General features: G+C 45.3%; 2 protein-coding genes across 2 annotated transcripts; one reads left to right on the top strand and one right to left on the bottom strand.

Moving 5' to 3' along the window:
• The first annotated feature begins 1224 nt into the window (after positions 1–1224).
• wasf3b (WASP family member 3b) lies at positions 1225–17215 on the top strand. Its single transcript, XM_034707063.1, has 9 exons — positions 1225–1336; positions 7824–7980; positions 11443–11577; positions 11709–11862; positions 12647–12764; positions 12873–13054; positions 13190–13471; positions 13925–14238; positions 14713–17215. The coding sequence occupies exons 2-9, from the start codon at positions 7848–7850 to the stop codon at positions 14868–14870; spliced, it is 1476 nt and encodes a 491-aa protein (XP_034562954.1). The 5' UTR covers positions 1225–1336; positions 7824–7847; the 3' UTR covers positions 14871–17215.
• Positions 17216–17406: 191 nt separating this feature from the next.
• On the bottom strand, positions 17407–22528 carry gpr12 (G protein-coupled receptor 12). The gene has a single exon (XM_034707065.1). It carries the CDS (start codon positions 21663–21665, stop codon positions 20640–20642), a length of 1026 nt encoding a protein of 341 aa, XP_034562956.1. The 5' UTR covers positions 21666–22528; the 3' UTR covers positions 17407–20639.
• Positions 22529–23169: the final 641 nt, after the last annotated feature.

The following is a 23169-nucleotide window of genomic DNA, read 5'->3' as shown; positions in this document are numbered from 1 at the left end:
GAATTCAGACAAACTCCAACTGGCATGGAGCATTGTAAATAAAATCCTGAAAATCATTCATCGTTGGATTTCAACGTCATGCAGGGTCACAGAAATGTCACTATAAGGTCAGTCCCCCCGGTCTCAGACACCTCACTTTAACTTATGTCACAATAGGGGTAACAATTTTTCCAGGGCATGAAATAACTGCAAAATGCAATTCATCATTGATCAGTGACAGGACTTTTTGATTCAGTTGACTTTTTCTTTCCATAAAACATAAAGCACAGTGAGAAAAGGTCTTTACAGTTTGCCATGGCAGAGGTTGAAGTCTTATCAAGAATGTAGATAACTGAGACATATCATATCAAAGCTGCAAATCACATCATTTTGCTGAGTACCAATCAGCTTATGGTTCAAGCACAAATATATATGCCACCACATCATTTCTCTGCAGGTCATTCATCAGCCATCAAGTCCAAGTCTGCCACATAAGTCTTAACCGTTCCACTTCACTCACATCCACATGCATACTTGTGTGATTTAGTATTCGTTGTGTAATCAATTATAAATGTTAAACTGACAGCTGTATGCAGGTTGTGGCTTCTGGCCCTTCTCCAGGAATAGATCATGCATTCTCAATCATAAAACCTCCTTTCCTTTTCTCATGGACTAAATCCAGTCCACACTGCTCTCTGTTCACTCCTCTGCTTTGATGGCTGTCATCTCCCTCAGACTGTTTTTGTCTACAAACACACCTGAGAGAATAAAGCTCTGATCTAAGTATAGCAAGTCCTCTCATTGAACCTCTTCCTGCAGGATACTGGTCCAGCTATTTCAGTCTGTTATACAATACAATCTCTGCTCACTCTCAGTATCACTGCCTCCAGTATTTTTGCTAAAAAATCTCCCTAGCTCGCAATTTTCTGCTACCACTATTTATTTAGAGGAGGTCTTCGTGTCACTAAAATCCCCACAGGCCTCAAGTTCAATTTAAAACCCTAATAATTTTGACAAGGAACAGGACCCAGATAAGTGAAAAAACCCGTTAAGCTCTTCAGCGACGCCCAACCGAAGCCCCGCCTCCTCTGTTGGAGTCACTGCTCTGGAGATTGGGGAGTCTCCCTGTCAGTCATTCTTTTGAGACATCCCATTGGTTCAACGGAACGTCCGTCACGTCATAAAACCCATGCCTGAAGATGTGATTAGTTGATGCGTCTGATGGGCGTGTCCATGTCCTCAAAGGATTTCTCCCCGGAGTGTCCAGACGGGCTGGGGGACACAGGATGGAAGAGCTGATAGGAGTATCTAACGGGACATGCAGACGGGCTGATCTCTTCTAATATTTCATTGACTGGTGAGAACCTTATGATACTTTTCACTACGGCTAATGACACATTTTATCAAAGTGCTGAATTTGTGTATTTTATTCTTAATATTCCTGATTAAGAACTCGACCACTGGACATGAGCTAGCTAACCGAGGGGTCAGTCTGAGCAGACCCCCGCCTGGGTGCAATAGACGGACTCTCCGGAGCAGAAAACGGCCTTAGAAAATGAACATTTTGCTTAATGCTGAGCAACTTTGACCGGTTAATTGATGTTGGTTGTGCACCGGCGAGGTGTCAGTGTGACAGGAGCCTATAGACAGATCAGGGCTGGCTCACTTTACGGTAAAAACCGGCTGATATCCATGTGAACCGAGGGTGATGAACAGATGTGGGTCAGTCCATCAGTAACGGGAAGCGACGGTGCGGAACAGTGATTGATCGGCCATTAGTTCACGCCTGTGTGTGCGTGTATGTGTGTGTGTGTGTGTGTGTGTGTGTGTGTGTGTGTGTGTGTGTGTGTGTGTGTGAGTGTGTGTGTGTGTGTGTGTGTTTTTAATGCAGGCGTGCGTGAGTGTGCGTGCATCAGCCTGTGATGGAGACAGAGAGAGAGAGGGGAGATATTGAGTTTTGAGGCATGAACACACACATTTCATATTGTTTTAACCCTCCTGTTACCCTCAAATTTACTAACATCTTTTATCCTTGGTGTCAATTTGACTCCAGCAATTTAAACCTCCGGAAACTGATTGTTACAGGGATGCACGATATGTTGTTTTTTTTTGTTGCCGATATCCGATATGCCAATATTTTACAACTCATTTAGCCAATTACCAATACCGATATTTTTTCCCCACGACTAATTGCAGAGATCATCAATTCTCTTCTGTATTGGAATTAGCGTACAGTATTATGGTGATACTCTCATCACATTTGGTATGTAATATTCATTTATTTTGCAAAATAAGAAAAATACTTAAAACTGCATATTTATTTATGACAATTACTTTGAAACAAAAAGATACATCCTACTTAAAACTTGGATGACTCTCTCCCTGAGACAATCATAACAACACAACCTGGGCAAATTTGGCCAATTTCCCATTTAACTTTGTAAGTAAACCTAACCTCTGTTCACAGGGAACATGTGAAAAGTACAACTGAACAGCAATTAAACACAAATTAAATAAAATTGTTTACTCTGACAGTAAATGTGCCTAAATTAGTCAGCTACATGTACCTTGCAGACTGCTGCTTAATTTCAAATTTAACTTGAAACATGAGCCCAGCATGTGTGCAGCAGCCCATTATTTTATTGGTTATTTATACTGGCAGATATCGGCATGTTGGCCGATGTCTGATAGTTCATTTTTAAGCCAATATTGGGCGATACCGATAACGTGCCGATAATATCGTGCATCCCTAATTGTTACCTAGGTTTATCAGGTACTTTACGTTTATTTGTTGACAACCTAAATAGCCCTTTAAATTAAATATATTTCAAGCATAAACATTATTTAAAGCATTTAGAAGGACTTTATTTGTAAAACAGAACATCAAACTGCTGCAAGTTTTTCATGCTCTCTTGGCCCTGCCTTATTTCTGTTATCAAAACGTATGACACAGGACTCATTGAATGTCTTTAGAGACATGGTGGCTGGATATATTATATCTCAATCTGAAGGTTTGCGGTTTGATCCCAGCTCCTGCAGTCACATGCGTAAGTGTCCTTGGTTATAGTGACCTCAATATCATCCAAAACAACCAAAACGAATGTAAAATGTTATTTCTTCTGTTATATACAGTTAAAACAGCCTGGGGTAAAATTGACCCCAAGGAACACCGATGTGTCATTTTTCTTTTACAGGAAATTGGAACACATCAACATTTTGATTTGACGTTTTCCCAGTTGTCCTCGTTACATTAGGAAAAGTCATGAAATATGAAGCCAAAAAAATGATGTTAGTCATTCATTTAAAGACGTTAAACATTGAATGGGGTCCAATTGACCCCAAGGATAGTATGAGGGTTAACTTATCCCTCATGTGCATGTGATGATAACTAAATTAAATCTACCTCTAATCCTGGTAAAGCATTCAAATATGACATATAAATGATGGCAACCTCGTTACAGATGACCAACAATCATTATGTTAATAGTAATCATAATAGTAGAGCAATCAATGCAACTACTCCTACCTATAAACCTGTGATCATGGCACATTTACATTTATAGATAAGCGTGCAATCTAATCCAATGCATGAAACGTGCGCAAAGGTTAAATCTGAGGAGAGATGCTTTTAGTTAATTCATCTTTCTTCACCCACCAGCTACCAAAAAAAAACTGTAAATATTTATTTAATGTTAATATGATAAAAACAAACTGACTTGCTGTAAAGCATGCAGTTTGATTATTGTTTCATGTATCAAAACATTAAACTACTCCTATATAAATAATGTTTGAAGCCTTCACCAAAGGTATTATAACAGCTCAGGCTCATGTTTGCACTCATATTTAGAGCAAGATTGATATTAGTATGATATTTATTGATTATTATAAATTGGTAACATGGTTGAAGATGTGTATATCCGCATGAAATAGAAGAAGAATGCAAAAACTGAAATAATTAATAATTCAAAACAGTCATAAATCCCATCCTGTGTGTGAAGTTTGAACGCTCACATCACTCTTCTGCTCACGATCAATAATTTGGACGACATAAATTCATGTAATGGAAGAATGAAGCCTCTATTCTCATATTATGATTTATTTAAAAGCCAATATTTGTAATACCAGTGAATAATGGTCCAGTTATAACACATTTAATATCTATTCTGCAGTATACATGAAAGTTAAAGTTATGTCCCAGCTGCTGCCAGGCTTCACTCTTCACGTCCTCTGCTCTCACAGGCTCAGTGTCATAAAATTTTCACGACGGGAGCCCTAGAGTAACATCGGGATGTGGAGAGGTTCCTTGACGGGCGCGGTGTCACAGCAGCAGTATTTTTACGTCATATTTAGGGCAGTGTGACCTGACGTAATCAACACTGCATTATTCATCACATCAGAACAAGCAAAACACCCGCAACACAAGAAGCTTTACTCGCTTTATGAATTTGTAATGACTCTCCTTTCAGATCTTAATGGAGTTCTCACTTCGGTAGTGAAGAAGGCTTCTTCCATCTGAGTGTGTGTTTGTGTTTGTGTTTGTGTGTGTGTGGGCGTTGAGATGCAGGCACCATGCAGGAGTCAGCAGGGAAGTTGATTTCACCCTGAATGCAGCCTGGATGTCACTCCTTTGAGGATCAGAGATGTTTCTGCTGCTGGTGTGATATCTGAGAGGCGACCTGGTGTGTTTGTGTGCTTGTTAGATCGTGATAGATTAAACACAAATGAAGTATTGGAGTGAGAGTCTGTGTTTTGGAGCGTACTGTGCTGCGTTCCTCTGTGGAGCTGTGGGTGAGTCAGGCCAGTGTGGAGACTTTACTCTCCCTTTCTCGCCCATGTCTCTCCAAAGTGAGAGGAGGATGAAGGAGGAGTGCTCGCTTGCTGCGCTTTCATTGCAAGAGTACAGGGGGCCTTAAAGAAGGTCGAAGAGGAGGAGGAGGAGGAGGCGGGGGAGGATGCATGGGAGAGCTAGTGCTGTTGCCGTGTGAACGGAGCTCTATTGTCCCGGGAACCTTTCAGTAGCTTCCCCGAGGTCCCTGTTTGTACCCCTCCCCCACCACACACACTCTTTCTTCCCCACAAACACACACACTTTGTTCACCTCTTGATGTTACCCACAACCTTTTCCTCTCCTCCATTCACACACACTCACACACACACACACACACACACACACACACACACACACACACACACACACACACACACACACACACACACACACATACACTCACACACACTCACACACACACACTGTCTAATTCACTGTCTCTATTCTGTCACTTATCCCACGTGGTGTGTCTCTCATGCGTGCTCCCCTCTCTGCCTCTACTTTCCCCTCATTTCTCACCAGCAGACGAGGCCTGTCCCCCCTTCCTCCTCCTCCTCCTCCTCCTCCTCCTCCTCCTCCTCCTCCTCCTCCTCCTCCTCCTCCTGCTTGCCTCATTATTTCGCCTCATTGATGTGATTGTCATCCCAGCCAGACAGTTAAAGCAAAAACATGCAATCTTCTCATTTGCATCACCGCCTTCCTCCTATCTTCTGCAGCAAGAAGCCCGGAGCATTACATAAATGTTTATGCTGGCTGCTACATCCAACAAGCTCTGGTGATCCACCCCGGACCCTGCTGCACTGACTGTTCTCAGTGTCCTTTGTGGCACCACATGCTGGTGCAATTTTACCCTTTGTTTTGGCTTATTGGCATGAGACTGCCAGGTTCATAGGGGGTTGTTGGGAGAAAAAAAGGGTCCAGATAAGGAGTAGGTTGGGTTGATTTGTCCTCTGTGAACAGAGGTGTCTCTTTTCTGTCTTTGACAGCTGGAATGACACCATCTGTAATTACAGTAGAGTCCTGCTGTGATCGCACTGCTGCTCGCTCACTGAAGACATTAACTCACACTTCTGTTTGGTTACACATGAGGTAATTATTCATAAAGAATAAAAGATAAATAATTAAAGCCACTTAGATACCTTTGTTTTGTAGCTGCAGTGAGTAAACAAGGATTTAAAAGGCTGTTTCTCCATCAAATGAAATGCCTGAGTTGTATTTCTTGTACCTGTCAGCTATTATTAGCCCTCTGTCACACAGCCAGAGCTCCTGTGTCCGTCCAGCCGGCTCCTCACTGAAGTGATTTTCTGTTTTTGGACCTGATATACAGTAGAAAGTCTGGAGCTGTCATTAAGAGCGAATAATTTCATCCTGATTCTAAAACGTTTGTGTGAGAAGGTTCGGGTTGGAAAAGGATGCTCACATGTTTCCATCTGTCTCCCTTTCCTCGCCCATGCTCGCTTCTCGAGCTCGATTGTTCGGGCCAAGTGTTTTGGACAGGAAGGCGAGACGGACACAGGGAGGACCAGGAAACAGAGGCCAGGCTGAGAGTGCAAAAAAACAGGAAGCAGGAAGACGCTCAGATAAGATGGCTGCCCTGATGCAACCTGGGATTTCTCCCTTTGAGTAATTGTCTGTGCAGCGTTTGATCTGCTGGAGTCCATCAAGGCTGAGGAGGGTTTAGTTCAGATTGAGAGGTCAGGGTGCGTTCAGAGTTCATGTGATGCTGTAACTGTGCGTGTCAGGTGTCCGCCTTGTTCCTTCATTCAGAGTCCTGTTTGACTTCAAGCGTGCTCAGCTCAGAGAATTTGGATGTTTGTGTGACCATATCCATGTTTGTGTCAGGGTTCCAGCTGGGCCAGTGACAGACCAGCCTGGGATTAGCTGGCATGCTGTATCTTCCTATCTCTAATGCTTTAATCTCTCTGCTGGTCGCCACCAGTCTTCTGGCTTTTGGCTTTTGGACGCCGTCAGTGGTTCGTCAACGCTGTCAGCTTCCCGGCCGACAGCTTGCCAAGTCTTAGTTTTTATAAACAACATGCTGTTTATGAAGAGGGCGAACTGAACGGAGAGATAGAAACACAATACAATAAAGAGTCTCCATGTAAGAGCGGGGAGAAGTGACTAAACATGTTAACAAGATTATTCAGTTGGTAGAGGAGCTCGGAATGATTCTGGGACTTTAACAGGCTGTTACCAATCTGTCACACATTTATCAGCTTCAGCTGTTTCATGATGAACACTGAAAATAAATACGAGTATATCTCCAAAACAAATAACCTGAACACCATGAGTGTTGTTTCAGGAGGGGGTCATTTCCAATATGGCTGCCGCCGATTGGCTTCAAAATAGCACTTCAGCAAAAGATGGATGACATCACGAATACTACGTTCATTATTTATAGTCTATGGTCCTTACGTGCGTCTCCAGTCTCTGGCTCTGTTATTGAGAACCTCTGATGTAAAACAGTTCATCATATAACTACAGGTTTTGGTCTGCTGTTCTGACTAAATGAAAAAAAAGGATGAACATCTCATGCTCTGCTTAAGCTCCTGGGAACTGTAAAGGGTATATTTGATTTCCCCTGTTACTTAAACAGCAATAAACTCATATTTTATCCAGTGAAACAACAAATTATTTTTTGTTTGTATTGAAAAACATCTTCACAGCAAGATCATCTGAACCCATTAAAATAATTCACCTATGATCTGTGTGATATTATTGATGAATGTCAAATTCTAATTCAAATTCAAATTTGCTTTATTGGCATGAACAAAGACATGTTATTGCCAAAGCACATAAAATTCATACAATTACATTACATATATATTAATGTCTCCCTCAGCTCTGCGTCATGTGTGTTCAGTGTGTGTGTGTGTGTGTGTGCGTGTGGGTCCACAGCCTGTGGGGGTTGGTTATCCTCCTCATAGACTGCAGACCGGATGTGGCCAGCATCTCACCTCATGGTTCCTCCATCACAGACCGTCTGGTATTAACTAAACTGTGTGTTTGTTTTCAGGTCGTGTCGGTGTGACGCCTCACCATGCCGCTGGTGAAGAGGAACATCGAGCCCCGCTACCTCTGCAGAGGGGAGCTCCCTGATGGCATCGGCAGCGAGCTGGAGTGTGTGATGAACAACACGCTCTCTGCCATCATCCGTCAACTCAGCAGCCTGAGTAAGACACACAATAAACACACAATGAACACACAATAAGTACACACACTGAACGCACACTGAGTCTTTAGCCAAAGGAAGATAACAGCTGAAGTTTATAAAACAGATCACAGACAAATCTTTTGTCTGACATGAGAAACATCCTGAAACCAGAGCAACATCAGGCTGCAACCTCCAGACCTCCAGCATGAACACTGTCTCCTCTGTTTGTGTGAACTCTCTCTGGAGTATGACGAGATCACATGCTTTCATCATTAATCCTAAAGCTGCGATTGATTTGGGGTTGTCATGGTTACAGGGCCCGGGGTCACTGGGATAGCAGCAGACTTACAGAGACCTCGCACCGCGAACATGCAGGGCTGAGATGTAATCCTTTTAGAAAGCTCAACAAAAATGAACTTATCTTGACAGCTGTTTGCAGATAGCCCCCCCCTCTCTCTCTCTCTCTCTCTCTCTCTCTCTCTCTCTCTCTCTCTCTCTCTCTCTCTCTCTCTCTCTCTCTCTCTCTCTCTCTCTCTCTCTGTGTGTGTGTGTGTGTGTGTGTGTGTGTGTGAACTGTATTTGCGTGCAGCACTATTCTGTATTGATTGTTATGCTCCCTGTAAATGCATTACTCTGAGAAATTAGAGTCTCTATCTTCCTTGTCCTCTTTTAATAACCTGTCAGCAGTTCGTTGTTTGTCGTCCTTTCACAGTTATTCTTCGCTCGTTATCTTCGTTTATTTTTGATCCTTCTAATTGAGACAGAGTTGAAACCTGTCCTTGTTGCTGCTCTAATCTTTGGCCCGGCCGTATCCATCCTCTGTCTGCCTCTTATTGTGTCAAGTTCCTGCGTTGGGAGTGGGCCTTTCAGAAGCAGCTGTAGGTGCTATATATAAATGCACACTCAGGCCCTCGAGGGGAAAATCTACAGACTACATACACTGTTCCTGTGCGTGTGTGTGCGTGTGTGTGTTTGTGTGACTGAAAGATTCCTTAAGAGAGGTTAGAGTTGACCCGGCCCAGCATGCCGGATCTTTGATTCTTCCTTCCTCTAAGTATTTTCCCTGCAGCCCATCCTGTCAGCAGGAGGGACACAAATAGCCCGCAGAGTGTGTTTGTGTGGGTCAGCCATACCACCCTTTAACACACAGCGCTCTCTAAGTGAGAGTGTTCTGGTTTTGACCTAATGTAATCCAGACGTTGTTTTCTTCTACTTTTTAAACATGTACTGTCAACCTGAGAAATCTCCTCGTAGTCTTCCTCTTATTAGCCCTGACCTGAGACCCTCTCAGAGTTTACAGCTTCATCACCTGGAGCAGAGAAGGATCAACTTTTCACACATCCAACCCTTTATGATAAGAATGGTTGCCAATATGTTTTCTTTGAACAGTGTTAGGACCAAGACCAGCACATATTCAGGTCCCACGTAGCGGTCTGGATCCCCAGCTGTCACTGAACAGATGTGAAGCTTCCTGTTGACAGTCGGCAAGTTGGGACCAAGCGGCAACCTCTGGTCTTAAAATATGAAGCCAATGTGGAAGTGTTAAAAACTGCAGTTCATCAAGCGTCCACTTGAGGCTGGCTGCAGAAACACCAGAGACCACATACACACCCATCCAAAGAAGAGGATCATCACAGCAGAGATAAACACGTTCACAGCCTGGGGCAAAAAACGATTTGGGTCTGAATAGCTCATTTCTCTATCCACACACACTGTACGTGGGGGAATTTTTTTATAACTCATTAGTAAAGAAGATATTAGGATTACGAGTTTTGCATAATTAGGGCCGTGGCTGACTTAGCTGTTAGCAAGGAGGCTAAAGGCCTCAACTTCACCTCTTTGCCTCTTATTAAATCAACAGAAGTTATCTCAAGTCAGCATTTCCAATATGGCAACTGCTGATGACAGGCTTCCAAACTCTGCTTCAGAATCAGACAGGTGACATCACGGCGACTACATCCATGTTTAAACAGTCTGCAGGTCAGGTCTGCTGAAAAAACATAACATTACCAGGTGACATCACTGTCCTTCCCCTCTGCTTCCTGTCGTTCTGCAACAGACAGAGAACAGAGGGACGCAACATGTCTCCACGTGTCTCCGGTCAGGTCGTCACCTTTTATTGCATCATCTGGGTTGCATGGTGTTGTCTTTTACTTACTGCCCTCCACTGGTCTGGCAGTTTAATACAACTACTTGTTCAACAGCCCTGCGGTTGAAACACAGACAACGGTGGGGGCACAGGAACCTTTTAGTTCCGGGAAAAGTAGTTCTTGGTTGAAATGCACCTCATGAGATGCTGTAAAGACCAACAAATGTCATTATTTGTTGACTTGTGAAGAGAGGAGTTAGCAGTGTAGAGGCTGTGACAGAGGGCAGAGCAGAGACACACAGCAGGCAGAAAGAAGCGTGACCTCAGCTGCAAGCTTCCCTGCCCCTCCCTGCTCGTTTGGAGTTGTGACTGAAAAGTTGCACTGTTGCTCACAGCTCGAGCTCACAATGCTTGCCTGCAGACCCTCAGTTCTTTGACACTTTAACCCTTTTCACACACTTTTTCAACATGAAGGCTGCCCTTTCACACACGTCCCTCACAGCTCAAAGTTTTCCCTGTCTGATGAAAGGTGTGGACTCAGGAGGGAGGACATGTCGTAAAAGGAACGCTGCAGCAGTCACTATGTTTTTGTCCTTAGTATCAGTGCTGTGTGAAACTGAATGTTTTCATGATACCAAAGAACATGAAGATCTCTCTCTGGTTGTGCACATGTTGCATGATAGATAAAAGACGTCATCGCTCTCACCCACTCGCTCACAGTGAGTTTTCCTACATGCTGTGTTCACACATCGACACACTCAGACTTCTGAGGAAAGAAAAGGTGTGAGTGAAGTCTGCTGTTTCATGCACCCTGCTCCAAACATGTGGAGAAGTTTTCAGAAGTTTAGTGCATGTTTGGAAAGGACACCTGCAGAGTCAGCGTGTGTATGTGAATGAGGTTCAGTTTCTTCTTGTCACACAGGTTGAGGAGTGTGTGATTAAGTCACTACTCACCGCTGCAGGGACGATGGCAGTATGAGCTTTTTTAATGGAAAATAATCTGCAGGAGATTATGTCGGGACGAGGGGGGTCTTTATTTTCTTTTGTTAGATTTAAAAATGATTTCTCTCTCTGAAACAGAAACTCTGAGATCAAGAGTCTCTTACAAATACAGCCTTTGATAAATTCACCAATCAATACCGAGCGGACAGAAGCATCTCTGTAGTCAGCGCATGTTTAAGTATTAATGAGAAGTGTTGCTTTATACAGCTGTATGAGATGCCATTTCCTGCACAGACTCTTAAGCCTCTAGTTTCACATTGTGTCACATTACCGTCGTATTGATCGGCCCTCTGTCTCTGTGGGGATTTATGCGGCTCCAGTGGATGATAAAAGTCTCCTTCTTTCTCTCCTCTTTCCTGTCTCCTCTCTCTTCATGCTGCTCCTGTCCAGGTAAACATGCAGAGGACATTTTCGGAGAGCTGTTCAACGAGGCCAACACATTTTACTTGCGTGCCAACTCTCTCCAGGACCGCATCGATCGGCTGGCCGTCAAGGTCACACAGCTGGACTCGACCGTGGAGGAAGGTGGGTCAGAGTCTCCATGTTACGATCAGTTTCCGAGCGTCGCCTCTTGCATGTTTTCTACCTTTCTAACGTCTAGGTTTCTTTTACTTATTCCATCTGTCTTCATGTTTCCTTTTTTTGTATTTCCTCAGTTTCCCTTCAAGACATCAACATGAGGAAGGCCTTCAAGAGCTCCACCACTCAGGACCAGCAGGTGGTGTCCAAGAGCAGCGTGCCCATCCCCGTCAAAGAGATGTACAACCTGAGTGACAAGCCTCCGCCGCTCAACATCCTTTCATCGTACAGGTCAGTGCTGCTGAAACCTTCACTCTCACCACACACTCAGACCTGCAGAGAGCTCTCACAGCTTCATCACTGCTTTATTTTATATCATTATTTGAGTCTCTACAAAATAAAGAGCTTCTATATTCACTTTTCAAACTAAACAATCATTTCACTGTGTGATCGTATCTCAGCCGTGAAGCAAGTCTGTCTCTGCAGCAGCTTCTCTCTGGATATTAGTATCAAGTCTTTTTCAGTGGTGCTACTTTAATAAGAACAAAGTATGTCAAACTTTCAGTGTATAAAAATAGATATCTATGAATGATATCTATATAAAGATTGATTGATTGTTTGATTGATGCACACATTAGACTCAGATTGATGAAATAAAGCTTAAATGTAACATCCGAACAGCGTTGCACTCGTTAACTTCTGCAGTACCTCTTGAATCCGTCCGCTGCTCTGGCTTGGATTTTGGCTCTGACCCACTTTCTCAGTGAAGCAGCATATTTCCTGCTGCTTTTACCCACTGTGCTTTCCAGGTGCATTACATATTTAACACGGCTGGCTCTAGTGGGAATCAAACACTAACTCAGACTACAAAACACACTTCTCTCTCTGGTCCGTGGTCTCATTCTTTCCTCCCGTCACTCCTCACGGCTCTGTCAGCCTCCTCTTCGTTTGTAATATTCAAAGCCTCTCGTGTTTTAAACCCCTTCATCCATCCTGCTCTGACTCTACTTTATAAGTGTTTCCGTACAAAGACAGACACTCACCGTTACAACCTTCCTCATGTCTGTGTGTGTAGGGATGACTGCAAAGAAGCTCTTAAGTTCTACACCGATCCCTCTTACTTCTTCAACCTGTGGAAAGAGAAGATGCTGCAGGACACGGAGGACAAGAGAAAAGAGAAAAGGAAGCAGAAGGTAAGAACCTTCTCCCTCTTTGTAATCATTTCTCACGCCTTTAAGTTTTAAACATTTGAAACAAAACAATCGGTATCTGACGTCCTCTCTTGTCCGTCTGTCTGTCAGGAGCAGAGGCGCTGTGTGGACGGCACGTTACAGAGGGAGGTGAAGAAGGTTCGAAAGGCGAGGAACCGTCGCCAGGAGTGGAACATGATGGCTTTGGATAAAGAGCTGAGGCCCGATCATCGACACACCATACACCGAGACAGAGGGGCTTCCTCTGAGGGCTCCATGTCTCCAGAGAACAGGTGGGTGTCTGTGAAGTCCTGGTTCTTCTGTGGACTAGGTTTAAAAGCTTTCAATGTCACATGACCCTGTCTCCTCTGCTCAGAGTCTTTTTATTGAGCTGTTTCTGATTCATGTGTTGCTTTCTTCTGTTCCAGGGGTCATGGTCCGGACCAGCTCCATTACCCAAACTCAATGAACCACGCCGGCCACGCCCACACCTACTCCGGCCCTCCGCCCAGCGTCCTGGCGGCCCAGATGGCTGCGGGTCACGGTCCTCGAGGAGAGCATGATAACCGAGGAAGGGCGATGATGGCCTATCAGGGCGGGACACTGGGCCGCACTCACCACCACCACCACCAACAACAAGTCCCGTTGCCTCCTCCACCCAGTGAGGCAATGAACGGTGGATCCATGTCCCTCCCACCAATGGACTACAGGTATGCATCCACACACATACACACTACTGCAGCGCTGCTTTCTCTGTACTCTCAAGTTCAAATTCTCCAAAGTTCACTGCAGGAGGATCAGATTTAAGACGTCTGTTAATGTAGACACCATCAGAGCAACATCGAACATTAGAAAGCAAAATTAGGGTGACAAATAAATCCCAGGACAATCCAATAATGTTGTTGATCTAATCCAGGGGACACAGGTGCAAAGGAGAGACCAGTTCACATCATATGAGAGTTAATCTCTAATCTCTGCCTGATTCACTTTAACGTTCTCCTTTGAATAGTTCAATGTCCAGTTGAGGCCACAGAAGGCTCTACGTTTGAGCTGATGCTGCCCCCTGGTGGTTCACGGTCCAGATGTGATGTGAGCCATAAAAACAGGCTGCTTTGTTTGTGTCCACCTTTGACTCTCTCTCCATCGTGTCCTCTTTCTTGCAGTCTGGACGGTTATGCAAACACCGGTCCTCCTCCCCCTCCTCCCGCCCCTCTCATCCCCTCTGCCCAAACTGCCTTCGCCTCACCCCCCGGAGGTCCGATGTCTCCAGGGCCGATGACTGGCGCAGGAGGCTACGCTCCACCTCCACCGCCTCTATCCGGGGCCCATGCAGCTCCACCTCCCCCTGGTCCTCCACCACTTCCTCTTCCATCTGGTGCCTCTCATCCCACAACCCACAAGATGTCTTCCTCCGCTCCCGCTGAGGCCGCAGCGGTCAATGACGCCCGCAGTGACCTGCTGGCCGCTATACGAATGGGTAAGAGTGCGTGTGTATTTAGAGCACATGCATTTGTATAACTATTCAACTGACCTTTATTTAAAATGCAGCACATCCCTATCATGAATATTCACTGCCTTTTATATCATGTTGTTTGTATGTGCAGAACACTGAAGAAAAAGAGTCATGCAGCATCATTTAATACTTTGTTGATTCTACATAAAAGAAAAAGAGCGATTAAAAGCTCAGATTTTTAGCTTCGTCTTCATGATGCTGACTGAAATGTGGTTTTGACATCTTCATATATTTATAATGTTTGTCTGACATAGGAGAAGACTTCTTTAATGTTGTAGGGTTCAGTGAGTTCCGTTTTTATTTGGGACTCACCCTCATCTAATCAGTATTCATAAATCAAGAACTGACTCTCTCTTCTCATGAACCGAGGATCTCCACCTTGTGTATCAGATCCTCTTTGTTCCTGTTCAAACATTCACGCCGTGTTTTCTCCTCCAGGCATCCAGCTGAAGAAGGTACAGGAGCAGCAGGAGCAGCAGGCCAAGAGAGAGCCAGTCGGAAACGACGTGGCCACCATCCTGTCGCGACGCATCGCTGTTGAGTACTCGGACTCTGAGGACGACTCCGAGCTGGAGGAGAATGATTGGTCGGATTAAGAGAAGAAGAGATAACCACTGACACACAATCAGCCAATCTCACAGTCACTTGATGCCCACTGTAACACACACTATGTTGCTGGAAACACACTCTCACACACACACATATACACACACACACACACACACACACACACACACACACACATATACACACACACACACACACACACACACACACACACACATAAAAAACACACCTACACACAGTCACATGCTGTATGTTAATATAAGCTGAATGGTCCAAAACTGGAAATGTGGGGGTGTATTCAAGATGCATAAACACTGTAAAGACACTAATAATCTGCTGTAACACTATGAACATTAACACTTTAATCTATGTATTACGAAGCATTGTGAATACACCCGAGTGGATGTTTCTCTACCTGTGCTAACACCATAGACACCCTGTGAAGGTGCTTACTGTATGTAGAGTCCGAGCTTGAGAGTGCTAGTGCTAATAGAAACCTTCCTCTTGAGCTAACCGATGTACTCGTCTTTTTTTAATGTTTTTACTGGAACACTTGTTCGCCATCGACCATGAGGTTTTTAACATGACAGTAACTGTATTTGAGGACTGGGTCAGGCCACTGAGAACTGGGAGAACGGGGAGGGTGACATTATGAATCATTGACTGTATGTAAAGATGGACGGCGTGTCTCAACCTCCTCCTGTTGGACAAAAGTGAAGCCAAACACCCCAAAAGATTGTGTATGTGGAACCAGGGTATAAACAGTATGATTTTGTTAGAGGGGCCATGCAGTGACGTCCCGCCCCCTCTGCAGACCTTAACACACATGTAACTCACAGATGGTAAAGATCCTGAGGCTGGTACGGCCCACAGATCAACAGGTACTAGTTCAGGTTGGTGAGGAAGAGATTCAGGTGAGGTTTGGAGTTGGGACTCTTGGTTATATGTTAGTGTCCTGTTTCTCTGGCTCTCCACTCTGCTGAGGTGCTGCAGTCCCATTGGTCAACAGAGCTGTCAATCATGGCATCACACCCTATTTTTAAAGCATCGAATGACTCGTTAAATCTCAGCTCAGGAGAGTGACCACCAGGAAGTAAATCAGCAAGATAATAAGAAGCTGTAGCGACTAGGGATGGGCATTTCAAGCCAAACTACTATTTGATTATCATTGGCATCTATTGGATGATTATTCGAATAATCACCCTCCCACACACACACGCACACATAAACCTGTCCCGTCAACGGCCCGTTTGTGTGGCAGTCACATAAGCCAGCGGCAGGACATGGTGCTGCTAGTAGCGGGCACTGACAGCGTCTGTCTTGATCTTTATGTCAGTGTTTCTGTGACGCGGCGTGGTGTGTGTTTACATTTTACAGCCATGCTCAGTCTCCGGAAATACGTGTAGTACTGTGAGATTCAGAAAAGGAAAAAATCACAACGACTGTCGGTAATGTTTTCTTCTTCTTTTGCTATTTAATGCAGTTAGCATTCTTCTTCTTCTGTTATTTAACGCGGTCAGCAAACAGCTTTAAGACTCTCTATTGCCACTTTCTGGTGAGAATACCATATTTCAACCTCATTTGCTGCATGTCTTCCCCCACTCTCTACTCCCCATATTTCCTGTCTCTCTGCAGCTGTCCTATAAATAAAGATAAAAACGCCCAAAAATATAACTTAAAAAAATAATAAAATGAGAATATATTCGAAGTAACTCTTCAATTCTTACAAAGTAAACAAATATTCAAAAATCATTGCCCATCCCTAACAGCGACAAAAATGAGGTCTGAGAACGATTCTGTTACGTCTGTTCAAAAGTTTGACTCACATCTTTAAGAGCTACACCGCAGCCAGTCAGCAGGAGGAGCTCTGAATACTTTGACCTCACTTTTGTCATGTCGTCCATCTTTATACAGTCCATGTTATAAATAAGATAACTGATTGAGCCATCTGCATCTGCAACCAATCACTGCTGTGTGGGAGGGGGGGGGGGTGTATATGCTAGTGGGAGCTGTGTAACCTTTGACCCAGAGAAAAATAAAATGAATGAAGGATCATCACGAGGCTAAAACGACTCTTTACTGCTCCCCTGTTGCCATAGAGACGACACATACCTGGCTTTAAGACTTCAGTTTCCATAGTAACAGTACAGCTAAGAAAGGAGTTACCAGGGAAACAGAGGAGTGAGAAAGGGGAGGAGGAGGAGGGCGAACAAATTAGTCAGAGCAGGAGTTCTATGCACAGCACGTTTGTTTTTAATACAAAATTAACAAGATCTCTCATCAGAGTGAACTAACCAAAGCAATAAAAAGTACAACTAACACTTTGGAAAAATAGACACCACGTTCACACCAGAGAGTTTTTTTTCTTCTTTTACAATATCTCAGTGAAGTTAGTGCATGTTGATTATCAGTTATACGTTTCATTTTGCAGATACTTAATTTGTTGTGCCATTTTCATCCAAAAAATAAAGTGCATTTCACATTGAAAACTACGCATACGTCTACACAAGATGCTGTTACCTGTGGTGTTCACCTCCACCACCTCAAAACACACACACACACGTACACACACACACACTCACTCACACTCACTGGCCCTTGAGTGTTTGATATTTAGCTCTAGATTAGTAACCGTCACACAGACACCTCCTCATTGGCTACACGTTGTCTTATAAACTCTCTCCAGCCTGCTGTAAAGATGAACAGGTGTGTGTACACAGAGAAGTATTACATCCTACATCACAGTCTTCATACTATTCTTGGATACAAAGCCCTTGTTCACACCCGTTCAAACATGAACGTCTCCACAGTACCGCGAGGAAACATTCACCATCAGAGGAAGTTGTGTTCCAGTTTCCCTCAGCCTGTGTAGCCAAGTTGTTCCGTCGTCCCTTTTCAAAACGGTGCATATTGAAGCGATGAATCCTAACAGAAGTATTTCTACATCGACAGCAGAAGTGGAGACATGTCATTCAAAAAGAGGTGCAACCAAACTCGTCCTCTAAGATTGCCTGGCTTTGGTAGCACCATGCATGGTGGTGTAGAGTCCCTCCTCTTCAGCATGCCGTATTTACAGAAACAAACAGGAGGAGGGGGTTCAATAAACAATTTGATTATTACTACATTCAGAAAAAGGCTTTACAGCGCCGTTATATCGTACAACATCAGAATCTGAAAGAATTCAGGCCAGACTGAAGTGGAAAAAAATATAACTTCTCAATGAATATAACAAAATAGACTTCTCTCAAAAGGTAAAGGAATAGAGTTTGTGATGGTATTTCAATGTGCCAGCCTGACCTGTTGGTGCTCGTCCAATAACTACAGGGTTCAGTCTGACACTGTGCACAAGTTCACATAGACCAGCTGCATCCTAACACTCAGAACATGCTTCACTCCTGCTTTCCTCACTCATTCACCCCGTTTAATTTGAACTCTTTCACCTGATCGAGGCTCTCTACGAAGCCTGGATCAGGCTCACAGAGGGGTGAAACCAGGAAAGAAGAAGAAGCATTGTTTCTGCATTTGGACGCAGCCGTTTTTAGCTCATAGAATCATTCAGAGGTCACTTAGCAGACGCCTCCCTCGACCAGACTGGATTAGTTCATAGAATACAAGTGATAGACAAGACAGAAAACCCAGCAGGACCAGGATCTCAGTTCATTCAGAGTCCTTTCTCACTTTGGCTTGAAGTGCTGGAGCTTCTCCACATCCTTGTCCCATCTCTCTCTCTCTCCAAAATAAAAGCCTGACAAACACGTAACCAGGCCACTGCTCACAGAACCGACAGGAAGACTGGCAGCATTATCCTCAGAGGTCAGTGGTCAACAGGACTTCATATCCCACACAGGCCTGTTTTTTATCCCCGACACAGGGAGACATTATGGTATGCTGAGCTGCTGGATCACAAACACACACACATGCACACACCCAGAGGCCATGCAAATCATACCACATACACATAAAACAAAGTCCCCAAATCACACATAGACACTTAAGGTTACAGGACGAGTCACACACTCACAGAAAGGAGCTGAGGCCAAATAAAAGAGGGGTCACCATGACGGATGAGTCGCTCGACCTCGTCCTGCAGCCAAGTTAAGGTGTTTCTCTGAAGCCTGTAACCTGTTCACTTTGACACGTAACGCGACCATCGTGGTTCTTCACTCTGCAGGAAGGAGTCGTGGTGTGACGTGGATGTTATTGCTGTCTGAGTATTGCTGCACATTGACACAATTCCATTCATAGGCGAGTTATTGCTGACATGATCTGAAGGAACAAGGCTGGACTTTCGTTGGGTTTGTAAACTAATTATGAGTCCAAAACATGACGGGTCACTGTACTCAGAGCAGCTGACAGTTTTTTAACTCAGTGAACTGAAATCATGATCAAAGTGAAGCAGTCAGAAGACCTCCAACCTTCAACAAAGACAGAAGCGCCTTTAAAAAGAGACTTCCAGTGATGACTGTAGCTCATTGTGATAAATATGAGGTTTACTCTGGTACATTGTACACAAACTAAGTTATTAGGGTCACGATGATGTCAGGGAGCGATCAAGTGATGACCCATTACACTGAAATCAGGAGGAGAAAGGAAATCTGTTCTTGTTGCATGCAAATTACAACGAAGTCATGCATGCAGATCAGATATTATGATGGTGAGGCCAAAGGAGGTCAAATAAATGGGCATACATTCAGATTTTGAAGATTTCCACACAAATGATCACTTCCATAACTGAGTCATTATGGTGATCTTTTTAAAACGTTGAAAATTCGTGTTATCCTTTAAAAAATATTTTGTCCTTCAAATTTTGGCTTTTTGAAAATGAAAAATAATTTCCAAACATTCAAAAAGTCAAAAACAATCTCCTTTAAAAAGTGACAGAGGACGGGTACAGGGTGGTTACATAATCCGAAAGGCTTATATTCGGTTTGGTGCCTCTGTTAATCATAAAAAATGGAGGAGGGGGGTAACGGTTGGTCTCCTGGGGCTGCATCTCGAGCCTCAAAGACATAAAACACATTCACGCACAATCCATAAAGAGAAGAAGACAGAGGAATTCAGAAAGGCAAAAGGGGAAGAAGAAACGTCTTGATTTCTCTCTCTCGGCGTCTGTGGAGAGGACGCAGGGCGCGGATCAGAGAGAGCCGGGTCTATTTTTAGCTCTCCGCGGCTGTTTAGCTTTCGACGCACGTTCAGAGTGCAGCAGCAGAGCGCCGGGATGCTGCTCCAGACGGGCTTTATGTGGAAAAGCCTGCGTGTTCAGCCGCGGCCGCCCTCTCCTCTCCTCTCCTCTCATACTGCCTTGTTAATCTGTCGTGCGCTTTTACGCACGCACACCACAGCAAACTAATAATCCCCTTCCTATTTGAGGGAAAAACAAGCACGTGTCAACCAAAGCTCCCGTGCTGTTAACCAAATGCACATTCTATATACAGCTGCTGCCTGTAACACGTGACGCACTCAGCGCTCTCTGCAGAACAGAGAAAGGGCGTGGCACGAGTTGAACGGGAGGGGGGCGGGATGCTGCTCCGCGCTGAGGCCGCCTCTGCTGGGGAAGACAGTGAGATGCTGTGCCCTATGGTGATTGAACAAAGGAAAATAACGACATCCATCAAGGTGGGCTGTGGATTTCTAACCAATCCTCGTCTTCCAAAAACATCTCCAGCCTGAAGGGAAGCCACAGCCCTCTTCCAGCGCCCCTGACCTCCCCTGCCGCTGCTCGCTATGACACCAGACACATCCAGTGAGGAGCAGAGCTGACCCAGGGCGCCTCTTTCTTCCCACCTGGGTCTGCACGCTCACACGTCACTAGGGGTCCTCGCACGGTGAGCCACACTGGCGGGCACACAGCCGCAGCACACCAGCCACAGCGCCTTTTGGATCTCCTGGTTCCGGAAGGCGTAGATGACAGGGTTGATGACAGAGTTATAGGTGGCAGGCACCAGAGTGGCATAGGTGTAGAGTGGTGGGTAGGTATAGTCAGCGATTAGGGAGTAGACAGTGAATGGCATCCAACAGGCAGCAAAGGTACCCAGGATGATGGCCAAGGTGGACACGCCTTTCCGTGTTGTGACGTAGTGGGGCGTAGCAGCCAGGAAATGGTGCTGGAGGGCGATCTGGTGAGCGTGGCGCATCACAATCTTGCAAATCTGAACGTAGAGTTGCAGCATGAGGCCGAAGAGGAGCAAGAAGGAGACGGACAGCACGGCGATGTTGTTCTTTGTGAGCGGACGCACTACACTGCAGGTCACCTCCTCTGCCAGGCAGTTGACCCCTGTGACCGGCAGCAGGCCCAGACACAGCGACAGGCCCCACAGCAGCACCAGCATGGTGTAGGTGAAGGCCGCAGTCCGCTCTGAATTATAGGTGAGGGCGTAGTACAGAGACAGGTAGCGGTCTATCGTGATGGCCAGCAGGCTGAAGACAGAAGCCGAGAAAGAGGCGACCACCAGGCCCACCGTCAACAGCTGAGCTGAGTCGGAGCGGACCAGGTAGGCACAGGTGAAGTGCAGCACCAGGCCTAATCCGGCCAGCAGGTCCGCGAGTGCCAGGCTGCCTATCAGCAGAAACATGGGAGCTCTGAGCGCCGGGTTCTGCCAGATCACCAGCACTACCAGGGCGTTCTCACACGCAATCAGAGTCCCAGATGAGCACAGGACTATGTCCCAGGGGTTGACCAGCAGGGGGAGCTGGCTGGGTGTCAGGATGTCTGGTGGGAACGTCCCCAGGCTGGTGCTGTTGTCTGTCGGTCCCCCACCTCCGCTGGCCCAGGCTGTAGGGTCAGGGGTCAGCCAGCTGGGGGTGACCGATGGCTCTTCACTCATTGTGCCCCCCGTCTGAAATAGAATCACAGAAGAAGACTGTTAATAGTCATATCTTTATATCATGAAAGACCTTCATCCAACAGTGACAAAAAACATGAATTAATCTAAATGCTGATATTTTTGTTAATCTTTCTAAAAAGTGGGGATTGAATTCATAAATCCCCCAGCCCCCCTCTGTGTACGCCCCTGGATAGTGGTAGTTTATAAGACACCTGCATTTCATAACATAAACAGATGGAGTCCAGATTTATGCAGGCCTGCACATGCATATTATGCAGGAGACTGGATAATACCTTAAAGCAGACTTTTCAACTGGAAATATTTAAATTTGAATAAATAAATCAGTTCACAACTAAACAAAGAACAGTTTAGCTGCAGAGTGTTAACAGGTCATGTTATCCTCTAAAGATTCACATTATCTGTCAGGGCTATTTTAACAGATAACACCGCACATCATGAGCTCTGTTTATAAATCTGTGAACATGGAAAGTGAAAACCAAATCAGGCTTTGCCGCAAATTTCAGGCCACATCAGAAAATGTCGATAATCCTCCACCGGCACCGGCAAAACCCGCGCAGTTGTCAGACACCTTGAGAAGTAGATACCGCGCCCGACATGGAAATAAAACCTGTCCGCCATGCATGCACCTCACACTGCTGACCATATGGTGCAGCTTTACCCTCTATGCACCTTGCACCCCAGCAGCTCCACGTCAGCAGAAGGATGCTCGAGGGAAAAAAAAAAGCAGGGTGCATTTTTTCCATGCATGTCGAGGATGCTCAATAATCCCAATCCGCCGCCGCCCAGCCTACCTTGACTCAGTGAGGTGACGCTTGACGTCTAGATGGAAGAACGACTGCTCTGTATTTCCATGTTATTGATAAGGATGGTGCAGCAGCGCCGGGCGGACACGCACAACCCGGGGAGAGGGAGGATGGGGGGGATGCTGGTCCTCTCTGCCTGGAAGCGGGGATGGTGGAGAAGAAGAAAAGAGCGCGAGGCGGCTCTGCCGTTAACGGCGCATCGCCGTGGACTGCGGCTGTGCGGGGAGCAGTGCACGGAGGAAAGGAGGAGGATGGGAGGATGGGAGGGGGGGGGATTGGTAAAGGAGGAGTCCCAAATGGGCTAGACCTCCAGAGACCGGTTAAGTCTAAGTATAGTCTGGTCTCAAGGCCAAAGACAGGTGCGTGCGTGTGCGCGTTTGTGTTTCAATATTTCCACAAGCCTGCTCATTATTCCAGACTGATTTCCACAGGCGAGACTACATGTTGCAACATTCAACACAAACCTCATCTGAGCTCCGCTGAAGAATCAGCTCAATAATCTGAGGAGTTTTCAGCTGCAGTGATTTGAGGCCTGACTTGAGTTTCAGATCTAAAGATGCAGGTTGCAAAGACAGGCTCCTCTCCTGTGATGCCCTGCTATTCTGGTCTGTCTGTGCTATTAACAGCATCCCTGATGTGTGTCACCACCAACCTCCCCTCCCTCCTGTCTCTCATCTGTC

This window comes from Notolabrus celidotus, chromosome 17 (assembly GCF_009762535.1).
Source record: "Notolabrus celidotus isolate fNotCel1 chromosome 17, fNotCel1.pri, whole genome shotgun sequence".
Lineage (NCBI taxonomy): Eukaryota > Metazoa > Chordata > Actinopteri > Labriformes > Labridae > Notolabrus > Notolabrus celidotus.
Note: the sequence above shows the minus strand (reverse complement) of the source record. Positions and strands in the feature narration are given on the sequence as shown.